This window comes from Protopterus annectens, chromosome 7.part0, assembly GCF_019279795.1.
Source record: "Protopterus annectens isolate FY-2018-M chromosome 7.part0, PAN1.0, whole genome shotgun sequence".
Taxonomy (NCBI): domain Eukaryota; kingdom Metazoa; phylum Chordata; order Ceratodontiformes; family Protopteridae; genus Protopterus; species Protopterus annectens.
The window spans coordinates 1,955,650,577-1,955,673,430 of NC_056739.1; the positions used below are offsets into that span (position 1 = coordinate 1,955,650,577).

At 47.7% G+C, this 22,854-nt stretch overlaps 1 protein-coding gene across 3 annotated transcripts in view; it reads right to left on the reverse strand.

Moving 5' to 3' along the window:
• Positions 1-2,172: 2,172 nt before the first annotated feature.
• Positions 2,173-22,854, reverse strand: part of CHD2 (chromodomain helicase DNA binding protein 2) — a 3,702,317-nt gene continuing 3,681,635 nt past the window's right edge. For all 3 annotated transcript variants that reach the window (XM_044078379.1, XM_044078380.1, XM_044078378.1), the window contains one exon: positions 2,173-2,300. In XM_044078379.1, the coding sequence (XP_043934314.1) occupies positions 2,189-2,300 (112 nt within the window). In that variant the 3' untranslated portion in view covers positions 2,173-2,188. The remainder of the gene's footprint in view (positions 2,301-22,854) is intronic.

A 22,854-nucleotide genomic window follows, 5' to 3' on the forward strand; every position in this document is an offset into this window, starting at 1 on the left:
GAGATCTAAGGTTTGTGGTTCTACTGTAAAGTGCCAGACCAAAATTCTGACAGAGAAAACTGGGGAGGGGAAAAGGAAGAAGGAAAATGTTCCAACCTGTGAGATCTGTTCTCTTGGTTGTCCAGTGTTGTCTTTTAGATTTGCTACTTCATCCTATAGTTTCATTATCTCTACGCAGAATGTTAGATGCTTTTTCCAATCTTCTTATGCATGCCTTAGTCTCTCCTTTTAGCTCTTCCTATGTCTTCTGTTGGCCTATGATGCTCCCTTGAAAATTTATATGCCTTCTGAGACTCTCTGCTAAAATGTTCAGTATCTTCCCCACATCCTTTATGATATTTTCACCATTTAGTTGTTTTGTTCATTACTTACTGGAATTTCATTTGTTACACATTAGGATTTAACTAAGAACTGCGGTGGTGGTGCTGCGGTAGCGTTGTCGCCTCATAGCAAGACGTTGTCCCGTTCGATTCTCAGTTAGAGCGTCTTCTGTGTGGAGGCATACGTGAATGGGCATTCCTTCGTTGAAGGTTGTGCGTCAGGGCCGGTAACCCGGTACGTAAAAATCCACTACCAATCATTAGCGGACTGGAGTTCCGCTGTGGCGAGCCCTAACCGGGATAAGCCGAAAAACGCATTACTATCCATTAGGATTTAACTGTGACTCAAGCCTTGGTGTTCAGAGTTTGAGTATCTGTAAAACTCCAGTATGGAACAAAGAAGATAATAAAATGTAAAATTTAAACCAATGGCACAGAGGTGTATGCTGGGGAGATGCCTGGGCCACAAGATGAGAAATTGTCAACAGGATAGCTATCTCTGGGCCTAAGTTCTGGGAAATGTCTGAACTATGGTAAATGGATTCAGAACCAAAAGTGAATTATTCAAAATCTTTGGAAAGAAGACCAGCAATACAAATACTGCTCCAGCAGGAACTACAGTTTTGAGGACAAACAATTGTCAGTAATGGGCTGATGTAGGATATGTTTATCAGATACGAGTCGGAGAGAATCCTACAAGGCCAGACTAAGATCCCACCCCATCCAAACGTGACTTATGCTCCAATTCTTGAACCAATCTTAGATAATTTTACTTAATTTTTAATTTTAAAACTGTTGCTGCACTAACTGATTTAATGGACAGTGCAATTTACATTTAATTACTTATTAGTCTTATGTGCGAATGACTAGGATTAGGCATTTTAACTAAAATAAAAACACATGAAATAAATATATATTCACCTGAAATGAAAATGTGAGGAGAGAAACAGTTACATTTGGCTAAGGTTTGATTCCAAAACTGAAAGCAGTCCTCCACAGAACCTCATCAGTATGCATTATGTGTACACAAAAATCAAGGTAAGCTATCTTAACTGCAGCCATATGCTCAGTGAAGAAGGAAAGGCTAACAATCCATTTCCTATGCTGCATGCCTATCTATTATGCCAGCTGTCCTTGGACAAATGATTCTAAACATTTCCTAGCACACTTCTGGTTCTGAGAGATGTCTGCTAAACTCTACATCAGAGTGACACTAGCTGACATGATAGGCTCCTAAATTATTGTGGCACAGATGTTCAGTAAATAGCCACAATGGAAATGAAGAGTGACTACATTTAGGATGTCATCCAATGGTAACATTTGGCAACTTATACCAGCTCTTTTTCTTTCAAAAGTGTGCATTAGCACTTTTCTAAGATAACAACTGAGAGATCACAACAGTGCAGGTGGAATGACAAGAGAGGGGACAGTTAGAGTCAATAATCCAATGTACAGGAATGCTGGTGTGGGCTAGAACAGCACCAAAACATTGCATGAAATACTGCAATGGGAACAAAGAGGAAGTCAAATGCAGTGGGCCTCCTGACATTTCAGCTTGCCAGCAGTTACACTGAACTCTCAACTTTGGCACTAGTTAGATCTGCTGTCAAAACAGATGTCAGGCTTTGGTGGTGGTATTAGAATTATGAAAGCCTTCTTTAATGGACAGAACCTAAAGTTAAAACCTTAACCACAGAAAATATTCTTTAGTGTGAAAACTTTATTACGGCCCTACCAACAAACCTGTACTGTACTAAACCAAACACACCACTGTATTATGCAAAACAATTGCTTGCTAAACGATTAGCTACAACTGAATGAAAAGACATGTTAAATGCATTTAACTCAGAAGAACTGACACAGAAGCACTAACAACTTACCTCTTCAACTTGGGATCGTTTCTTATGTGCCATCTTATAAAGTTTGTGCAACTTTTTGGCATCAAACTCTGTGAATTTAGAAACAAAAATCCAGAGATTTCTGCAGAGAAAGAGACAAAGTAAGACTTTACATCTAGGAAAGTACAGCTGTATATATAAATTTCCCATAACAGTAGATGTTCAAATGATCATTGCTGCAGTAGCTTACACTATATGACTTGTATACTGCCAAGAATAGAAGAGATGACCTGCTTCCAAAGCTTTCAGGGCACCTTCCACTTGACCATACAGTTAGTCAGCATGTGGTGACCTGACTATAACTCATGTTTGGGTGCCAAGCCCTTCACAACTTTCATGCCAACAGAGAGCATGAGGCTAAACTCCTGAGATGACAATGTTAGGAATATAATAAAAGTCCACATCCTGGCATTAAAAAAAAAAAATACAAAAGGACTGGAGCGGAGAGATGACAATTCTGTAAACATTGTAAATTACCACCATAAATGCATACACTGCCCTTATTAGATGTTTAAATAAATGGACTACTACTACTACTTAGTCTGGCACAAAGGATAGGTGGAAGGGAGGTTTAAAAAATAATCGGAAGATAACGACACAAAAAACAAACAAGTAAACTATGTTAACACATTTAAATAATGCGTAAACAGTTTAGTCTTTACAACTACCTGACCAGTGACCATCAGGCTGATGGGACAGTGCTTCAACATCTCATTTGAGGGAAAGCATCACAGGACTGCAGCACTACCCTCATGCTGCATTACACTGTCAGTACTGAGAAATGAATACAAGCGCCTGGTATGTGAATGCAACTTACAGATACTGACCTCCCACTGATAAAGGCAAGTGTGCTACCCTGTTGTGCCATGAGAATGATAAACCAACGCAAAATTATTGAACAAATAAAAAGGAATATATACTTGCTCAACTGAACTACAACAGCCGATGATAGGGAAAGAAAGTACAGTTGTGTACACTTACCATAAATGTAGATGTTGGAGTGTATTCACTGTTGCAGTCATCACATTGGGTCATCTGCCTGCAGGTAACCCTCAGTCGGCCCGAATACCAGAGTCTTGGGATTTCTGTATCAGATGAGGTCGCCTCTTCCATGACTTAGGTCGTCAGGAGTATAAAACATGCAGCCGACACCATTACATCAGTTTTTCTTGCCCCAGATGTCAGGAGCCACCAAAATTGGAAGCAATTACATGGTGTGAAACACCTCCAGTAAAAAGTAAATACCATTGCCATAAGATATGGCCAAAAAAAGAGGATAGGTAGAAAGTATAGAAAAGTCAGGGGGTTGGAGGGAGGGTAACCAGGACTGCAACAGTGAATACACTCGAAAATCTACATTAATCATAGAATACAACACCCCATTTGGGATGTACCTTACAAGACACCTGCAACAGCTGGAAAGACCACAAAAGTACCTCACCAAGAGGATTACTGGCCTCAAACAGATGCCCTATGCAGCCTGACTCAAGAAACTCCAGCTGTACTCGGTTGCATACCGCTTACTCAGAGGTGATCTCTGCCTGACATACAAGGCCATGTCCAACCCAGAATTGATGGACATGCTCCACCTAAAAAAAAAAAAATCCCGGAGAGCCACAAGCTCTAGAGATATAAACCTCACCACAATGATATATAGGACATGCTGGAGGGATAGATTCCTATCCCAGAGATTCCCCATGCTTTGGAACAGGATTCCAATATACATCAGGCAGAGCCCCTCACTAACACTCTTCAAGAGAAACCTTGATGGGTGGATGGGAAACCGAAAAGTTACCCCGGGGATGGCTCTGCTGGACTGTGGCGCAGGGAACTAAAGACTCTGCTGGACAGTGGCGCAGGGAACTAAAGGCTCTGCTGGACAGAGGCACAAGAAACTAATCTAAGGGGCTGGCGAAAGCCAACACATTCTGGGTAGGCTTATAAATGTCCTTGTGCAGATAGCCTAGTACTTACCCATGAACCTATTTATGGTAAGTGTACACAACTGTACTATGTTCTTCATGTTTCACTGTTGCAGTCATCACGCTTGGGTTGATTCCCAAAGCTGAGAAAGGGTGGAGGCAGTCAAGAAGTATTAGGGCTGGCTAGAAGGCCTTGTAAGACTGCTGTGGCAAATCCAGCTCTAGATTTAGAAAAGATAGCTAAGTGGTAATGCTTGGTGAAGATGTGTACAGAACTCCAGATTACAGCTTCCAGGATGTCCCTGGTAGAGACTCCCCTGAGAAATGCTGTAGAGGTTGAGGTAGCCCTAGTGGAATGAGTTTTGATCCCTTGTGGAGTAGGTTTTCCATATTGCTTGTAACAGAAACGGATGCAGTGTGCTATCCATTTGGACATGGTTTGCTTTGAAATGGCCTTGCCCTCTGCCCCTATAGCAAAGCTAACTAGCAGCTGGTAGATCTTCTGAAAGGTTTAGTCCTGTCAAGGTGGAACCTGAGCTGTATGTGCACGTCCAAGGAGTGCAGGATCCTTTCCCCATTATTCTGAGGATTAGGAAAAAAGGTTGGTAAAAGTATAGATTGGTTTAAAGCCACACTGGATACCACCTTGGGCATAAATGATGGGTTAGTCCTAAGGGAAACCATGTCCACATGGAAGATAATGAAGGGTTCCACAGCCATAAGGGCCTGTAACTCAGACACGCTTCTTGCTGAAGTGATGGCTAGAAGTAAGGCTGTCTTCCAAGAGAGGAATTTTAAATCTGCTGTAGCAGCAGACTCAAAAGGGGGAAGCATGAGCTTCTCCAGTACAAAGTTAAGGTCCCAGGCAGGAGTGGGAGCTCTCCTTGAGGGTCTTAAATTGTTAGCTCATCTCAGGAACTGTTTGATCAGAGGGTGAAAGAAGAGGGGTGGCTCAGTATTGTAACGAGCTGAGATGGCAGAGGCATGAATCTTAATTTTTGAGAAGGATAGGCCTTTGTGGAACAACTCTGCTCGATAATCTAGGATTTGAGGTAAGATGGGCACGGCTTTGTAAGGCATAGATTGAGAGGTTTTCCCATGTAAAGCATAGGGCATCCACTTTCCATGCTTGGCTGTGGGGAGTTCTGGTGCAAAATTTACTCAATTGATGGTTTTGGGGGGAAGCAAAGAGGTCCACCTCTGGTGTCCCCCTCCTGTGGATTAGAAGTTTGAATGAGTTGGGTTCCGGTTTCCACTTGTGTGGGTCCATAAGATTTCTGCTTAAGTCGTCTGCCAGTGAATTTTGTTTGCCTGGCAGGAATTGAGCTTGCAGGTGCCCTTAACTGCTCAAGGCTGTGCTCCACAGAGCCATGGCTAACCTGCAGAGTGGGTAGGAATGAGTTCCCACCTGCTTGTTTATGTACCACATAACTGTGGTGCTGTCTGTCTTTATCAAGAGTTGTCCTGGAAGGATAAGCTATTTGAATGTTGTCAGTGCATTCTGTACAGCTAATATTTCTTTTTGATTGATATGCAAGTGAATTTGTCCTGGGCTCCATTTGCCTTGAATGCAATTGCCTGCCATGTGAGCACCTCATGCATAGTCTGATGAGTCTATTGTCAGGGTTTGGGCGGCAGGGGTTTGAGTGAAAGGGAGTCCCTTTTTGTGGTTGCAAGCCTCTGCCCACCAAAGGAACTCTGTCCTTAGGCAAGGAATGATAGGAATCACTGTTTCCAGGTCCTGAGAATGTTGACACCAGAGACTTTTTAAGTACCACTGAAGTTTCCTCATATGCAGTCTTGCATATGGAATTAGGAGAATGCATGAGGCCATGAACCCTAGGGCTTGCAGTATTTTTCTCGCAGATAGCTGGGTTTGCGTGGCCAGTAGTTTGAAATAATTTGTCAAATAAACCTGCTTTTCTGGAGTGAGGAATGCCATCTGGGAAGTTGTGTTCAAACTTGCTCCGAGGAATACAATCTTTTAGCTGGGTACCAGCTGAGATTTATTTTCGTTGATGGTATACAACAGAGAAGTTAGGAGTCTCTTTACAAATGTCAGGTGCTGAAGTAGCAATTCCTGACTCTCCGCCTGAAATCAGGCAATCATCCAAATATGGGTAAATTTGAATATTTCTCTGCCTGCAGTATGCAATGACTGGGGCCAGACACTTGGTGAATACCCTGGGTGCAGTAGATAAGCCAAAGGGAAGTGCAGAGAACTAATAGTGCATAGAGCCTGCCCTGAAATGTAGATATTTCCTGCAAAACTTCAAAAGAAACCACAGCTCTGTCTCTTGTGAGTCAGGCAGAAATTAGACCTGATCAATTAGGGACTCATACATAAAGGAGGTCACTTAAGGTTAATCATTTGTGAGTTGAGGGGGTGGAGCTAGGAACTAAACCTTCTATTTAAGGGTAACATAAAATATTTCAGAGCTTTATTAGAAAGGCTCACCCAGACTCTGCTACACTTTGCTGTGAAGGAAAGGTTAGTTTGCTTTTTATTTGTTGTATTTTGCATTAGTTTATTGCCTTTTTATATTTTGAATACTGTGATTTGTTTTCTTTACCTTGTGTTTCACTTGTATTCTGCTTTTAACTAAATATTAAAACTTCAAAAGAGACCACAGCTCTGTCTCTTGTGAGTCAAGCAGAAATTAGAACTGATCAATTAAGGACTCGTACATAAGATAGAAAAAGTCACTTAAGATTAATCATTTGTGAACTGAGGGGGCGGAGCTAGGAACTAAACCTTCTATTTAAGGGGTAAAATAAAACATTTCAGTGCTTTATTAGAAAGGCTCACCCAGACTCTGCTACACTTTGCTGTGAAGGAAAGGTTAGTTTGCTTTTTATTTGTTGTATTTTGTATTAGTTTATTGCCTTTTTATACTTTGAATACTGTGATTTGTTTTCTTTACCTTGTGTCACTTGTATTCTACTTTTAACTGCATATTAAAACTTCAAAAGAGACCACAGCTCTGTCTCTTGTGAGTCAGGCAGAATTTTTTTCCTACCCTGTTACTATTCTTTTCTTAAATACCACTGTCTTTCTAGTTGCCTGCCTCTTATGTAAATTTGACCATATATCTCATTTCCTCTCCGCTTTCACTGGCTTGTGTGAGTAAGCCCAAAATTATCATTTTGTGAAATCACTCCCCTTCAACTATTTAAATTTATTGGCCATCTGACTGTATTCCATAGTACCAGAATACAAAAGTTATCACCTCCTTTCAATCTATTTTGCTGTTTTAAAAATAGTGACTCTCCGCTAAAACTAACTTTTTAGACAGGTGAAATAAGAAGTTATGTACTCACCATAACGTTCCATCTGAGTAGGTATCTTCATTTGTCTGCAACCTTTGGGATACGGATCCGATCTCGGATCCGAGCCGGCAACTTTTACCACAGCATAGATCCGAGCTCCTAGCTCCTCCCTTTACCCATAATCCCCTGCCAACCCTAACTGACCTCAGATCAAGTTTGCCCGATATAAGCATTGTTATTGTGCCCCGGAAGGGGCTTATCCAAGACAGATCCTATAGGTCAGGGGGAAGGAGGGGGGGATGGTTGCAGACAAATGAAGATACCTACTCAGATGGAACGTTACGGTGAGTACATAACTTCTTAATCTGAAGTAGGAACTTCATTTGTCAGCAACCTTTGGGACAGAGTCCCCAGCTACCTGAATCCTGGGTGGCCTTTATGGAAGAACATTCCGGAGCACTGCAGAGCCAAAGGATGCCCTACCTCTGGAGACAACATCCAGTTTGTAATGGCTGATAAAGGTATGAGATGAGGCCCAAGTGGCTGTGGAACAAATATCATCTAAGGGAACCCTAGATTTAAAAGCCGCCGAAGTAGCAACGGCCCCAGTAGAATGAGCTCGGACTCCCTGAGGTGCAGGCCTTCCCGAACTCTGATACGCCAAGAGGATACAACTAGCTATCCACCGTGACAGTGTAACTTTAGAAATTGACTTGCCTAAACTTGTTTTGGCAAAGGAGACAAACAACTGGTCAGATTGCCTATGACCAGCAGTTCGATGAATATAAAAACGTAACCGTCTGTGCACATCCAAGGAATGCAGTTTGTACTCTCCTTTGTTCTGGTAATGGGGAAAGAACACGGGAAGATTAATAGATTGATTAATATTAGCTTCCGAAGACACCTTAGGCAGAAAGGACGGATTAATCCTGAGGTAAACTCTATCTGGATGGAAGGATAAATACGGCGGTTTAACACATAGAGCCTGAAGTTCAGAGACCCTTTTAGCTGAAGTAATGGCCACTAAGAATGCCGTCTTCCAAGAGAGATATTTAAGATTAACCGTGGCCGCCGGCTTGAAAGGGGGGCTAGTCAAGGCTTGGAGAACCAAAGACAAATCCCATGGGGGTACTACCTCCCTGACCGGAGGTCTGAGAAGGAAAATACCCTTGAGGAAAGCTTTACAAAGCTTGGAAGTAATTAGAGGGCCCGATTCATGCCCTACATGATAATGCGAAATCGCTGCCAGTTGTACCTTGACTGTAGAGCAGCTAGCCCCTTGATGAAAAAGGGTAGTTAAGAAATCCAAAACCGACATGAGAGGCGCCATGAAAGGATCCAAGTTGATGGTGCTCCGCCCAGATGGAGAAACGTTTCCACTTGCTTCGGTAGACACTTCTGGTGGAAGGTTTATATGCTGCTACTAGGATGGCTTTGACTGGTTAGGAGATTCCGGGAGTCCTAAACAGGAGTGGAACTGGAGCAACCAAGCAGTCAGCTTGAGGTTGACCAGGTTGGAGGCCGGAAGACCCAGAGGGTGGGTAATGAGATCCGGGAGTGGATCCAGAATCCATGGTGGATGAATTAGGTGAGACCACAGGTACGGGAACCATGTTTGACGAGGCCAGAATGGGGCAATGAGGATCATTTTGCTCCCCAGCTGACTGGCTTTCTGTAACAGTTTCAACATCAGGGGCAAAGGAGGGTAAGGCTAAAGGAGACGGAGAGGCCAAGCATGTATTAGAGAGTCTCTCGGGGACTCCCCCTGAGGGGGGAATAGAGCGAAGTAACTGTTGCATTTGGTATTTGAAGGAGAGGCAAAAAGATCGCAACAGGGTTGCCCCCATTGGGCAAATATTTGTTTCGCTACTAGAGGATTGAGAGACCATTCGTACAGAGTCAGAATCGAATGACTGAGCCTGTCTGCTAGGATGTTGGACCATCCTGGAATGTGCATTGCAATAAGAAAGCGGTTGGTGGAAATCGCCCATTCCCACACTCTCATGGCCTCGCGACAAAGAGGATAAGACCTGGTTCCCCCCTGTTTGTTGATGTACCAGACAACTGACATGTTGTCCGTTTGTACTGCAATCGTCTCAATCGGGAGAAAGCTGTGAAGTGCCTGCAACGTCAAAAGCACCGCCCTCATCTCTAGGACATTGATATGCAAAGAGGTCTCTGTGTCGTTCCACGTGCCTTGGACCGTTCTGCCTGAATAGTGCCCCACCCCACCCCAGGCGAGAGGCATCCGTGGTCACTGTGGCGACGGGGGAAGGCATCGAAAATGGTTGTCCCGTGTGGAGAGTCGGGGACCGGAGCCACCACATGAGCGACCCTCTGCAAGCCCTGCTTAGGGGAATAGGATGGGACAGGGGGTTGCGAGACAGGGACCACTGTACTTGGAGGGTCCACTGCAGGACCCTCATATTTAGGCGGGCTAGGGGCAGTAGAGGAATAGCTGCCGCCATGGACCCTAGAGCCCTCAGGATCAATTCCGCAGGTGGAGCAGGAAGTATGAGAATGGCCTGGACATGCAACCTCAGGTTCTGAAGCCGATCGGGAGTCAGGAAGGCAAGCATTATCCTGGAATCCAATCTCGCCCCTATGAAATCTATTACATGTGTAGGGACTAGAGAGGATTTGGTCATGTTGATAGTCAACCCTAGACGTGGAGCAAGGTTGAGGAAATAATCCCTGCCTGAACAGAGCAGATGCCTTGTTGGGGCGATGAGGAGCCAATTGTCCAGGTACGGAAAGACCTGAATTCCCTGAAGCCTCAGGTGGGCCGCTATGACCGCCAAGACTTTGGTGAACACCCTGGGGGCTGAGGTGAGACCGAAGGGAAGGGCCCTGAACTGAAAGTGACTGGCTCCCAGCCGGAAGCGGAGGAACCTCCTGGAGCGTCTGTCCACTAGGATGTGGTAGTACGCATCCTTGAGGTCTATCGAGCACATCCAATTGTTCTCCCATAATAGGGGGAGAATAGATTGTAAGGTGACCATTCAAACCTTTTCTTTGGGTACTGCCAGGTTCAGGAGAGAGAGAGATCGAGAATGGATCTCAAGTCCCCCGTCTTTTTTGTCACCAGAAAGAACCGGGAGTAAAACCCCGATCCAGACTGATCTGGGGGGACGGGTTCAATGGCTCTTTTTTGCAAAAGCTGCTGAATTTCTGTAGCAGCTGCCTCCCTTTGATTGGGTGGTACGTCGGGGAGGCTTTTGGTTTTGGGGGTTACAATAAAAGGAATTTGGTAACCTCTGGATATGATGCGAAGCACCCAGCGATCTGCTGTTATGGACTCCCACATTGCTAGGTGCTTCGAAAGACGCCCCCACCGACTGCCTCCAGAGTGGAGCAGCCGGGCAACCCCTCAGAGGTTCTGCGTGGGCCTCTCAGAGAAGGGTTCTCTGGACCCAAAGTTTCTGGGACCCCCTCTGCCTCTTGGGCGGCGTCCTCCCTGTCCTCCTCTGCCATGAGAGGACTGGTTGTCCGGAGCAGACTGGGACTGATGCAATTTTCGGAACCACATCTTCTTCTGACCCTTTTGGTTCTTAGAAAAGGACCTCTGGGGAGCAGAAAAGCGGACTCAGACGGAAGACAACGTCTTCCCATCTTTCTCACTCTGGACTAAAGTGTCGCGAACGGTTTTGCCAAAAAGTGCAGAACAATCAAAGGGGGCATTCGCGAATGATGCCTTAAAGGGTTCCGAGAAGTCACAGTGTCGGAGCCAGGCCTGACGCCTGATTACCAGGCCGGCTCCGCCAGCTCTAGCGGCTCCTTCAGTGGCGTGTGACAACAGCCGCATAGAGGTGTTGGAAACTGAACGCAGAGTAGACATTCGGGAGGAGTACAGTTGCTTGTCTCCTTCCGACATGGACTCCGGGAGGGATGCAGCGTATTCTTTTATTAGATCCCGCTGCATCCGGATGACGTGTGCCATATAGTTCAGCGCTCTCATGGAGAAGGTTGCTGAACTAAAGACCCGCTTCCCCAGGCGGTCCATCGTTCGAGAGTCCTTACTCGGCGGATGGACCGCAGAGCTCTCCTGAGCCAGCTCTCTCTTGGTGGCCGCCGCCACCAACATGGCATCCACGGGGGGACCTCTGCTCCAGTGGGTTCTTTCAGCAGGGGGACTCAGGATCCTATCCGGGCGCTTGAGGACTGGCTCTACAGTGTCCGGCTCCTTCCAAGCCCTGGTGGAAATAAGGTCCACCAGGGGGTCGGGGGGAGGGGACACCCAAGAGGTAGATGGCTCTGCTTCGAACGCCTCTAGGAATACGGACTCATCGGAGGAAGCCTTGGGGTCAGACCACCCTCCCCTAATCCTGAGCATTTCCATGACTTCTCCAAAGGAGACATCCTCGGGGGGTGACCTTGGGGAGCCTTCCCCTTCATCTAAGTCAGTATCTTCGGTAAGGGACTCAGGGAAGTCCATGTGCCTCTTCTTACACTTGGCTTTGTGAGGGACCTCCTCAGGGGGCCTGTCCAAGGAGGACTCGTCAGCAATACCACGCTCCAAAGGAACACCCAGAGACACTGAAGCAGGTTGTCCCGAAGGCCGGGTGATGGGAGCCCGGACCAGCTGAGAGGGAGTGCAGGGAGGAGCCGAAGCCAAGACCGAAGGTCCGGATGCACTCAACAGTGCCCTCTCCACCACTGTGAAAGCCGAGGGGGAGCTACTTTCGGTAGGCTCCAAGAGTCGGCTCCCACTCGGATCCGAAGCGGGGACCGGATCCGGGGCCGAGACCCTCGGATCTGAAGGACCCGTGTGCTCCGACCGGGACTGAGCCGAAGTCACACAAAGTCCCTCGGATCCAAAGCTCAGCCCACGGCTCCAAGAGGTCGGATCCAACAAACTCGAGAGACCAGTCGGAGCCGAAGTAACTAGTACTGCCGGCTCCGACACACCCCTGAATCAGACGCGGCTCGGCTCTGAATGCTCCGAACCTGGGAAGCGGGATGGAGAAGGAGCAATTGGAGCAAAAAATGGGGTCGAGCTCCCCCCCAGAGGGGGGGGGGGACAAGAGCACTCCCATCTGCAGCTGGGCCTGGATGAACCTCCTCATCATCCGGTTCATGTCTGCATCTGCATCTGACATACTGAAGGTGGACCTCGACGAGGCCACCGAGGCAGACCTAGAGTGACGCCTCGATGACCTCGACGGGGACCGGGTCGCCTCCTCCCCAGGTCCCGGTGAAAAACAAGGGGACCGGAGCCGAGGAGGTGGTGATCCAGAAACCCTGGATGGAGAAGCCCGCTTGGCGGGCGGGGCCGAGGAAGAGTCCTCGGCCCGCCGCTTATGGAGCTTCTCCTTCCTTTTGGTTTTTCCGGCCTCCCTCTCCTCCGGAGCCAAAACAGGAGGTTGAGTCCCGACCGGAGGGAGGGAGGCAGGGGTGGCTACCACCGAGGGCTGGGTAGCGGCCACCGAAGAACTGGAGGCTGGAGCCGAGTCCGGGGGCAAAAGGCCCGCCAGGATTAGCTTTGACCTCCGGTCCTTAAGTGCCCTGGGGTTGAACGCTGCACAAATCGTGCATCCCGAAGAAAGGTGTTCAACCCCAAGGCACCTAACGCACCGGGTGTGGCCATCCACCGGTGAAAGCTTATGGCCACACTCGGTGCATTTTGAAAAGATGGCTTTAGGGGCCTCCGACATGTTGAAAAGATAAACACACTCACTAGGCCCCTACACACACCACAAACACACACTACGAACCATTGAGGGTAGGGAGGAAAAAATTTTACAAAAAGATATATAAGAGGGAACCTAAACAATCTTACACAATCACACAAGAGAAGGTACAAAAAAAAATCAAGTTTTTCTCTCACAAATTCCCTGAACTACCAGGAGTTCGAAATCCAGCTTGTAGGCTTGAAGCGCGGCAAACTAGATCTGAGGTCAGTTAGGGTTGGCAGGGGATTATGGGTAAAGGGAGGAGCTAGGAGCTCGGATCTATGCTGTGGTAAAAGTTGCCGACTCGGATCCGAGATCGGATCTGTATCCCAAAGGTTGCTGACAAATGAAGTTCCTACTTCAGATCTTAAGTTACCTACTTTCACATCTAACTTCTCTAGTGCACACTTCAGTGTTTAGGATAAGCCTTTTTTTTTTTTTTTCATCTTACCTTTAAACATCCCTGTGACTAGCACTTACTCTAATACCTGCTGGAAAGCACTAGGAAGCCTTAAACTGATACAAACACTCAACTCTCCTTATTAATATGGAAAAATTAATCATAGGCACTAAACAGCCTATAATTCCAAAGTACCTTGCTGAGGGAAGGGAAAACAGCTCATGTACTTTTCAAAAAAAAGCACCAAACCAGGCATGTCCAAGGGTCAGCTTCTGGTGATTTCTCCTGTCCATCTGGTGAATCTGGGCATACTGGGGCAATGCAGCAATTGCCTCATGTACACAGACAACCCCTCCTCCTACCACCCAACATTACAAACTGTGAGAGATGCACTTACATAGCCAAACTGGAAGCAAAGCTCTCTCCACCCAAGATTGTGCTAGACAGTCAAGAGGAGAAGGTTAACACCCACACTACACCTCAAGCAACACATAGCTCTTCTAAACTCACACCACCCACTGATAGCAACACTAAATCCACATATGCGGAGGCCCTTTAACTGTAACCTGCCCAAACAACAAGGACCTCCGAAGCTGAAACACAAACACCAATCACAACCCAAGGATCACATAGCTCACAACACCAGTGTTGCCATCCAGCAACAGCCCCTAAGGCAAGATAACATACCTAACACTTTAGTCATAGGTGACTCTATAGTCAGGCACACTGATGTCCCACTCACCAGGCTGAACAAGGAGAAAATTACAGTCAGCTGCCTGTCAGGTGCCAGGATCCGCCACATAACACATGCACTCAAGTCACTCCACAACAAGTACAAATATGACTCTGTCATTGTCCATGTTGGAATGAATGACTTGGGACGTACCTCCCTGGACTAAGTGGATTGAGACATGGAAGAGCTCTCTGCTCATGTGGCCTAGGCAGGCATGACCGTAGCCCTGAGTAGCATCCTGCCTTCGCCCACAATTATACCACAATATAAGGACAAAATGACTGACTTCAAAAATTGGCTAAGCTTCTGGTGTCATTCAAAGGGGATCCAGTATCTGTCTGCCTGGGACAACATAATCGACAGACCACCAAGCTTTGCCAGAGATGGTCTGCACCTGTCAGCCCTGGGATTCAGGTTACTGGCTAAGGCACTTGCCACCCCTATAGTGCCTTTTTTAGGCAAAGTTCAAAGGAAAAAAACACCACCATAACAGGTACATGCATGCAAAATCTGAAGGTAAAGCTACTCAATGCTAGAAGTCTAAGCTTCAAAATGCACGCTCTCGAGGCACTCCTAAAAATGGAGAACATCTATATCTGTGCAGTAACTGAGACCTGGTTCAAGGCTCCAGAGAGCACCCCTGCAATACCAGGCTACAACTCTTACCACACTTTTCAGCCACCAAACCAGGATCGAAACACTAAAGGTGGAGGAGTGTCCAAATTCACCAAGTATATTCACACCACCAGGCTAGTTGCCCAACACAATATGTCTGAAATTATCCAGGTGTAACTAACACTAGGGTAAGACTACAATCCAAACTGTAGCTTGAGAGGTCTCAGTGTGGTTCCACGTGCCTTGGACTGTCCTGCCCGCACAATGCCCTCCCCAGCCGAGGCGAGAGGCATCCGTGGTCACCGTGGTTAGGGGAGGGGACATAGAAAAGGGGCACCCCCTCTGGAGGTCCAGGGATTGTAGCCACCATAAGAGGGCCTTCCTGCAAACCCTGCTGAGGGGAATGGGGTAGTACAGGGGATATTGCAGAAAAGGCCACTGAACTTGGAGGGTCCACTGCAGGACCCTCATGTTGAAACGCGCCATCGGCAACAGGTTGATGGTGGCCACCATCGAACCCAAAGCCCTCAGGACCAATTCCGCCGGGGGTGCCTGGGGTAGAAGGATGGCCCGCACATGGAGTCTTAAGGTACGCACTCTGTCAGGAGTCAAGAGGGCTAGAAGCCTGTTTGTGTCCAATCTGGCTCCGATGAAATCTATGGTTTGAGTTGGTGTAAGGAAAGATTTCTCTATTGATTGTGATCCCCAGCTGGGTCGCCAGGTGAAGAAAGGAGTTCCTGGCTGCACAGAGTAGATGCCTTGTGGGGGCGGTCAGGAGTCAGTCGTCCAGGTATGGGAAAACCTCAATGCCCTGCAGTCGCAGGTGGGCCGCTATCACCGCTAGGACTTTGGTGAACACCCTGGGGGGGGCTGTGGTGAGACCAAAGGGAAGGACCCTGAATTGGTAATGGCTGGCTCCTAGCCGGAAGCGGAGAAACCTCCTGGATCATCTGTCCATCAAAATGTGGTAGTACGCATCCTTGAGGTCTATAGAGCACATCCAGTCATTCTCCCGCAGGAGGGGGAGAATGGATTGAAGCGTGACCATCCGGAACTTTTCCTTGGTTACTGACAGGTTCAAGAGGGATAGGTCGAGGATCGGTCTTAAGTCCCCCGTCTTTTTTGGCACCAAGAAGAACCTGGAGTAAAAGCCCGATCCGTACTGGTCTGGGGGGACGTGCTGGATGGCTCTTTTTTCTAGCAGCTGCTGGATTTCTGCAGCTGCGGCCTCCCTCTGCTCGGGTGGGACATCTGGGAGGTGTCTGGGATTGCGTGGGAAATGAGAGAATGGAATCTGGTAGCCCCTGGATAAGATGCGAAGCACCCAGCGGTCGGTCGTGATGGACTCCCAAGCTGCTAGGTGCCTCAAGAAGTGCCCCCCCCCGACTGCCTCCAGAGTGGAGCAGTCAGGTAACCCTTCAGGGCTGTTGTGTGGGCCGGTCAGAGAATGGTTCTCTGTACCCAAAGTTCTTCGGGCCCCCTCTGCCTCTAGGGCGGCATCCACCCTGTCCTCCTCTGCCGCGGAAGGACTGGGGGTCCGGAGTGAAACGGGACTGTTGCGACTTCCGGAACGACATCTTCTTCTGTCCCTTTTGGTTCTTGGAAAAGGACCTCTGGGGAGCAGAGAAACGGACTCCGACGGCAGACAACGTCTTCCCGTCCTTCTCGCTCTGGACCAAGGTATCGCGCATGGTTTTGCCAAAAAGGGCAGAACCATCAAAAGGGGCATTAGCGAAAGACGCCTTAAAGGGTTCCGCGAAATCACAATGGCGGAGCCAGGCCTGTCACCTGAGGATTACGCCTGCTCCGCTAGCTCTAGCGGCTCCTTCAGTGGCATGGGACAGCAGCCACATAGAGGTGTTCGAAACAGACCTACGAGTGGCCATTCGGGTCAAGTACAACTGTTTGTCCTCTGCCGACATGGACTCCGGGGGCAACGCAGCGTACACTTTGATCAGGTCTCACTGCAGTCATATGACATGTGCCATGTAGTTCAGTGACCTTACCAAAAAGGTAGCTGAACTAAAAACCCGCTTCCCCAAGAGGTCCATCAACCGAGACACCTTGTCCGGGGGATGGACCGAGGGACTCTCCTGGGCTAATTCCCTCTTAGTGGCCGCCACCACCAACATGGCATTTACAGGGGTTCCCTTGCTCCAATGTAGCCTATCGGAGGGGGGACTAAGGATCTTGTCTGGACATTTTGGGACTGGCTCCACAGTGTCCGGTTCCCTTCCACGCCCTGGTAGTGATCAGATCTACCAAGCGGTCGGCTGGAGGGGACACCCAAGAGGTAGACGGGCCTGCTTCAAACGCCTCCAGGAACACAGATTTGTCCAAGGTAGGCTTTGGGGCAGACCACCCCCCCCGATCCTGAACATCTCCATAATGTCTCCAAAGGAGACGTCCTCGGGGGGTGATCTTGGGGAGCCTTCCCCCTCCTCCAAATCTGTGTCCTCTGTTAAGGACTCAGGGGAGTCCAAGTGCCTCCTTTTGCACTTACGCTTGTGAGGAACCTCCTCGGGGGGGGGGTTGTCCAAGGAGGCCTCACCAGCCACGTCCTGTTCCAAGGGAACGACCTGGGACGTTTCAGCAGGCTGTCCCTGGGGCCGGGTGATGGAAGTCGGGCCCATCTGAGAAGGAGTGCAGGGTGGAGCTGAAGCCGAAGCAGGGGGCCTGGAATCCCTCGACAGCACACTCTCTACCACGTCGAAAGCCGAAGGAGAGCTGCTCTCTCTCGGATCCAAGAGCAGACCCTCCCTCAGATCCGACGGGCAGATCAGGACCAGAGCCGACGCGGTCAGATCCGACGGACCAGTGTGCTCCGACCTAGACGGAGCCGGAGGCACACTGATACCCTCGGATCTGAAGCTCAGTTCTCGGCTCCAAGAGCTCGGATCCGTAGAAAAGGGACCCGACAAACTTGAGGGGACTGTCGGCGCCGATACACCCCCAGCTCCTATGCTGCCCGGCTCCAAAGACTCCAAGCCCGGGAAGCGGGTCAGAGAAGGAGCGATCGGGGCGAAAAAGGAGGTTGAGCTCCCCCCAGAGGGGGGGGGGAGGCAAGAGCACTCCCATCTGCAGCTGGGCCTAGGGGAATCTTCTCATCATCCGGTCAAAGTCTGCATCAGTCAGGCTTCTAGTGGACCTGGATGAGGCCACCGAGGCGGGACAGGAGTGCCGTCTCGATGACCGCGAAGGAGGTCGGATCTCCTCTTCCTCCTCCGGCCCTGGTGAGAAGCAGGGAGACCGGAGCCGGGAAGGAGAAGACTCGGAGGTCCTGGAGGGAGAAGACCGCTTAGCCGGCGGGGCCGACGTGGAGGCCTCGGCCCGCTGCTTGTGGTGCTTCTCCCTCCGCTTCTCTTTCCTGGACTCCCTATCCTCCTGGCCTAAGGTGGGAGGTTGAGTCCCGGCCAGGGGAAGGGAGGCAGAGGTAGCGGCGGCAGGAGCCACCAGAGGACCGGAGGTCGGGGCCGAGTCCGGGGGCAGAAGTCCCGTCAGAATCAGCTTAGACCTCCGGTCCTTAAGTGCCCTGGGGTTGAACGCTGCACAGATGGAACAACCCGAAGACAGGTGTTCAACCCCAAGGCACAACACGTACCGAATGTGGCCATCGGCTGGGGATAGCTTATGGCCACACTCGGCACACTTAGAAAAAAATAGCTTTTGGGGCCTCTGACATAATGGAGGAAAGACACACATGCTAAGCCCCAACACAAGCACACTCTCTAACGCACAAAGAGAAAAAATAAGATATTCAAAAAGGGGTATCAGGGGCCTGATCACTCTAGAGAAAGAAAAGTAAAAAAAGGTTAAATATTTCTCACAGAAAACTGTTCAAAGGCCTGGAACTCTGGGATCGAGCTGCTGGATGAAACCGCGGCAAACTAGATCTGAGGTCAGGTAGGAGTGGCAGGGGATTATGGGTAGAGGTAGGAGCTTGGAGCTCGGATCTATGCTGTTGGAAACTGCCGGCTCGGATCCGATATGGATCCGAAGACCCATAGGTTGCTGACAAATGAAGTTAAATACTTCAGATTGTACAGTTATCCCCTTTGGGAAAAAAATTGTACCCGTGAATTACCACATAGGTGGCAGTACACTAAACATCAAAAGTGTGATAAGAGACTTAGGGACACAGGAGGACAGTGGTCTCACCTTCAATAACCACATCGCCACAACAGTCAGGAAATCCTTCTATGTGGCACAACTCATCACTAAGGGCTTTTTATCTAGAAAAAAAGGAGGTCATTGTCCCACTGTACTCATCCCTCATTAGACTCATTATAGAATACAACACCCCATTTGGTATGTACCTCTCAAGTCATCGGCAACAACTGGAAAGGCCGCAGAAACACCTCACTAAAAGAATCACAGGCCTAAAGCAGATGCCCTATGCTGACCACCTTAAAAAACTCCAGCTATACTCTGTGGCATATCGTCTATTCAGAGGCGATCTCTGCTTAGCATACAAGGCCATGTCAAACCCAGAGCTGTTGGACTTGCTACACTTAAAGAAATCCCAATCCCCCAGAGCCACATGCTCCAGGGATCTAAACCTTGTCATCACAATACAGAAAACATGCTGGAGGGATAGGTTCCTGACCCAGAGACTCCCCAGACTCTGCAACAGACTGCCCTTACATGTCAAGCAGAGCACCTCCTTGGCCCTCTTCAAAAGTAACATTAACGATTGGATGGGAGAAAGGAAATTCACCCCAGGGATCACGTCAGTCGCCCTGCTAGACAGGGGTCCAGGAAAGTAAATATTGTGGGAAGAAATAGCCAGGGAATTGTTATGTCTAAGCTTGTATAGGCCCCAAGGCCGATAGCCTAGTACCAACCTACGAACCTATAAGATGTGCAGATAAGCTTCTTTTAAGTCTAGGGTGACCAGCCAGGAGTCCTTGGCTAGGATAGTAAGCATTTTGATACCACCAGGAAGGTGTTGAGAATTGACAGATCCAGGATAGGGCACCAGGAACAGTCTGGAGTAGAAACCCTGTCCCCTTTCCTCTGAGGGAACAGTTTGAATAGCCCTGATACTGAGAAGGGAAAGTACTGGCTTTTGGGCCTCTGCCCACTAGTGAGGAGGAAGGCCTGGCAATCTGCTTGGGGTTGGCAGTGAGTGGAAATAGAATCTGTATCCCTGGGATTCAATGTTTAAGACCCACTGGTCCTGGGTAATACACTTCCAGTTTTTTGCATACACTTGGGCCTGACTGTGAAGGATGAAGGACAAGTCCTTGTGAACTTTTTCCATAAGGGGATGGCTTACTACTCCGTTTTTGAGGTGGGAGAACGCCATTGTTCAGAAATGTCCATACCCTGAGACTGTAGTCTTTGTGGTCTTTTGCCCCTGGGTTTGGACTGACAAGGTCTGGGAGGGACTGGAAAGGACCAGTTTTTTGAAGGCCAATGCCTACCGAATCTATGTGGCTGTACCTGTAAGAAATATAACAGTTTGCATAGATTTAGCTTTTTCCTCCATCTTTTTAAGAACTACTTCTGCTTTTGTGCCAAATAAACATTCTTGGTTTAATGGAGCATCTAGTAATTTTGCTTTCACATGGTCGGCAAGATTTGTTCCTTCAGCCAAGCATGACTTCTCAGAACAGATCCAGTGACAGCAGCCCTGCAAGATGCTTCTAAGGCATCAAAACCACACTGCAAAGTATGTTTACCAACTTGGTTTGCAGAATGCATTAACTCTTGTAAATCTTTTATTTTCTGCACAATCAGGAATCAACAACATTCTTTGTTTAATTAGTTCCATAATATGCTGCTGGTACCTCAACACGTGAAACTGCCAATTTAAAGCCCTGATGGCAAGAGTTGCAGAGGTATATACCTTCTTACACCATCTGTCTAAGGCCCTAGAATCCCTGTCTGGAGGGGTAGAGTTTTTGGCTGTAGTAGCCTTAATACCTTTAGGTCCCTGGGAAATGGTTTCTGGATCCGCAGTGGGATTTCTAAAGAGAAATTTGAGAGTACTCTGTAGTACCAGTCAGGCTTTCTAGGAGCTGGTGGTAAAGTATCAGGGGTAAGACTGGATTCCATGAAGACATCATCTGCAATATCCAAGACAGGGAGTATAGCTAGAGGCCTGTGCTGAGGCAAGTCTAAAAATTCCCGTAGTCTCTTTTTGGACTGTGGGTAGTCCTGGCATTCCCAACGGAAATGCTCTCTTAGGGTACGCAAGGTTTCACTGAAAAAAGAGTCCTCTGGGGGGGAGGCAGAGGGAATGGAATCCTCTGCATCTGAATCCTCATAGGTAGATATGGGTATGTCCTGGTAATCAGAGGGGTCAGAGTCATTGGACTCATGGTCTGTAGAATCAGAAGGAAAATCAATTCTTTGTCTTTCAGAGGGGGAAGGCTGGCTTCCCCTAATTAAAGTAATAAGGTCTTCAGCCATTCTAAGCATTTGTTTCTGTGGCATGGGAGCTTCAGAACGCGCTTTGGTCACCTGTTTCCTAGGCGTAGTGAAAACTCTGGGCCTGAGAAATTCGGTAGTTTTAGTCAGAAATGAAGTAGTCTGTTTAATACGAACATTGGAAGGTCTGAATACACCCTCAGAAGCCAGTGCCTGCACAGCGGCTGCGGACCCATCCAAGGTAGGGACATCCGCAGGTTCCGTAGTCGAAGAAGCATCTTGCAGCATACCGGATTCTGAATGGGTCTCAGTAGAGGCCTGCGAATCTGTAGAAGCCTCACTGAGTACCGGCGGACTGGCGACTAGCTTAACGGAAGCGTCGTCGGCAGTTTTGGACCTATGCAGTCTGTCTCTTTATCCTTACATTTTCTCGGAAGATCTGTAGCCGGATGGCTTATCAAAGCCATTTCAGAATATGAAGAATGACAGCGAAAGAGTTTAGAAACAAAGATAGCCGATGAATAGTTTTGGGTGTTGAACAAGGCACAAAAACCGACAGCGAGGAAAGCTGTGGTCTGGGCCGAAAGAGGTGACGCAGTAAAAATGAAAATCTCTGTGAGGTATTTGCTTTCCACAGGCATGACAATTAACTTTTTCTGACATCGGTTAGAGCAAGAAAGAAGGATCCCCAACGGGGTACTTAGCTTTGGAAGACTTCAGGCTTGAAACTCGAAAAATGAAAATTTCAGGTAGCGGCAGACCAGCACTTGCTAACTGCTTCTGCTTCGGGCTCCCACGTGGCAATAAAAGATGATGTAATAGCGTCAGATGCATGTTTTATACCCCTGACAAACTGACGTCATGGAAGAGGCGAAAGCATTCTCTGTAGAAATCCCAAGACTTTGGTATTTGGGCCGACTGAGGGCTACCTGCAGGCAGATAATCCAAGTGTGATGACTGCAACAGTGAAACACGAAGAACATCAGCTTGTATGTAGGGGTGATAGCAGGAACCCATAATGATTTAAGGGAAAACCTGCTTGATTTGAAGAGAGATGGATAGATATATTAAGATAAATGAAAGAAATAAATCAGAGAAAATAAATATGACCTGAAATGTAATAAGATTGGTAAAACAGATGAACACAGTAATAAAGGCTCTTTAGAGAAATTTGCGTTATAACAGAAATAAATACAATATTACCGTCCAGCTAAACCAATAACGAATAAAGTGCTACTAGAAAAATGCAGTGTAACAAAGGAAAGGAAGGAAACACGTAAAATGTTACCATGGAAACATTAAGAAAACTATAAAGCAATTAAGACAAGCATCATCACTGTTAGGGGAATACAGAAAAGGGAACAAATCATCCAAAATATTAGATTAACGTGGTAAAAGCAAAGCACAGTATCAAAACAGACTAAAATTTTTCATATACTATTGCCAATAATAAACTAAAAATATCAACACAGGCATAAAAGCTTAACAGGTATGCAGACAAATATAAAGGGAAAGTACATGAGCTACTCACTGATGACCCAAAATGAGTTGTGAAACAAAGCAAAAGGAACAGAAACAACCAAAAAAGTAGAAATAACACATTCTGGAGAAGTTTTTATGAAGATCCTGTTGAAAGTACAGTTGTGTAC